The sequence below is a fragment of the Priapulus caudatus genome, unplaced genomic scaffold, assembly GCF_000485595.1.
Source record: "Priapulus caudatus unplaced genomic scaffold, Priapulus_caudatus-5.0.1 Scaffold899, whole genome shotgun sequence".
Lineage (NCBI taxonomy): Eukaryota > Metazoa > Priapulida > Priapulimorpha > Priapulimorphida > Priapulidae > Priapulus > Priapulus caudatus.
In genome coordinates this window covers 39,106-40,730 of record NW_014577960.1, presented here as the reverse complement: position 1 = coordinate 40,730, position 1,625 = coordinate 39,106, and the positions used below count along the sequence as shown (strand labels likewise).

Here is a 1,625-nt window from a genome sequence, read left to right as displayed (position 1 = left end):
AACGCTTTAAGAGAAAAACTTAAGTTTAAGGTTAATGTTAAGACTAATTTTTTTCTGGCAACGGGCCCCAGGAATCATGTCAAGCGCGAGAAGTGTCGTTTGGGGACACTGGTACTTACTGTAGGAAGTCTGTGGAAAGATGGCGTTGGCGTAGTCGATGGAACCCTGTAGCACTCGCGTGTACGCCTCCTGCGAGAACAGACAAAACCGCCATTACTAACGAAAAATAACTGGCACCGTCGAGGCTTATCAGAAATTTTATTGTTTTTACTGCTCAACACTATTGCATCTGTCAGATTTTTCCCTCGTGAAAAAGTCTGTCTTCAGTACATGTATTTGTATTTAAATTACAAGTATTTAATAATAATAATAATGACGATGATGATAATAATAATAATAATAATAATAATAATAATAATAATAATAATTAGGCAGCGCAAAGTCTGCTGGAACTAGCGGTAAAAGTAGGAACTAGACATCCTTGCTAACTCGACATCAACTATTTTCGCCGCCTCCTGAAAACTGGTCGCTTGGAGTCTCCTCCGTAGGGCTGACCCAGGCTTCTTCTGCCGACATGTCACTGCCTCTATTAGAATCGCTACACTCGCTATGATCAGACTGCCATCCAAAGCACTGAAATTCGGTACTGATAGTTGCCCTAAAAGTGGGCTGCACAGCCACAAGAGGCAAGCACGGGGATACGCTATTGAGCATTAGGCGAGGGCGGCATTGCCTGATATCAGGAGTGTCGTAATGTAGATTATGACACTCTATGTGACAATAATCTATATTATGCCACTCCTGTTGGTGTAGCAGCGCAATCTCATCACAGAGATCACGTGACTATCGGCTCTTGATTTGCGTTAAATTGCGCTGCCACAACAAACAAGAGAACAATTTTCATCTCTGTGGTGAGATTGTGTAGCAGCGATGACGCGCTTGATCGTTCACCTTCTGGAAGTCTGTTGGTTCGCCGTAGTGCATGGTGCGCGTCACGTCCGTTGTGCAGTCCCTGAAACACAGACGACGCAATGTCACACGGTGTTTCAACGTGATGACATGATGTGATGTCACACAATGTTTCAACGATGACACAATGTTTCAATGATGACACAATGTTTCAATGATGACACAATGTTTCAACTGTCTTCCTCCGCCGTCACCTCTCCAGGTTGGACCGTCCGCTAGCTTAATCATATTATACTATATATTAATAGTATATATATAATATAAATATATCGGATAGATTCAGATAGATTTGAGATAGAGTTAGATAGATCAGGTGGTTTGCGATACATCCTTTCTCTCGTTTCGGGTCTTCCTCTATTACTAACCATTTCCATTGGCAGATTTTCCATTTAGACCATTCTTTTTCACTGGATCAACGGAGTTTCACTAACGGCTGCTATCCTGCCATAGTTTCACTTGCATGCATGATACTAACGTTCTGCTTTCATTGAAAAAAAAAGTAAGCACAACATAAACTTTCTTCTCCTCTATCCGCGTTGCCCCTCTCGCGCTATTTCTCTGTCCGCTGCGTGCTCTCCTCTCTTTGTCTCGCTCTCTTTATGTCTCTCAGTCTTTTCCTCGTCATCTTTTCTCATTCTGCGTCTCGTACGAGCTCA

At 42.5% G+C, this 1,625-nt stretch overlaps 1 protein-coding gene across 1 annotated transcript in view; it reads right to left on the bottom strand.

The window, feature by feature from the left end:
• The window catches only part of LOC106814286 (xaa-Pro aminopeptidase 1-like), a 54,818-nt gene that overhangs the window by 26,875 nt on the left and 26,318 nt on the right, over nucleotides 1–1,625 (bottom strand). Inside the window, exons 5-6 of the mRNA XM_014818582.1 lie at nucleotides 952–1,012; nucleotides 120–189 (exon numbers count right to left, since the gene is read on the bottom strand). Coding sequence (XP_014674068.1) covers nucleotides 120–189; nucleotides 952–1,012 — 131 coding nt within the window. The remainder of the gene's footprint in view (nucleotides 1–119; nucleotides 190–951; nucleotides 1,013–1,625) is intronic.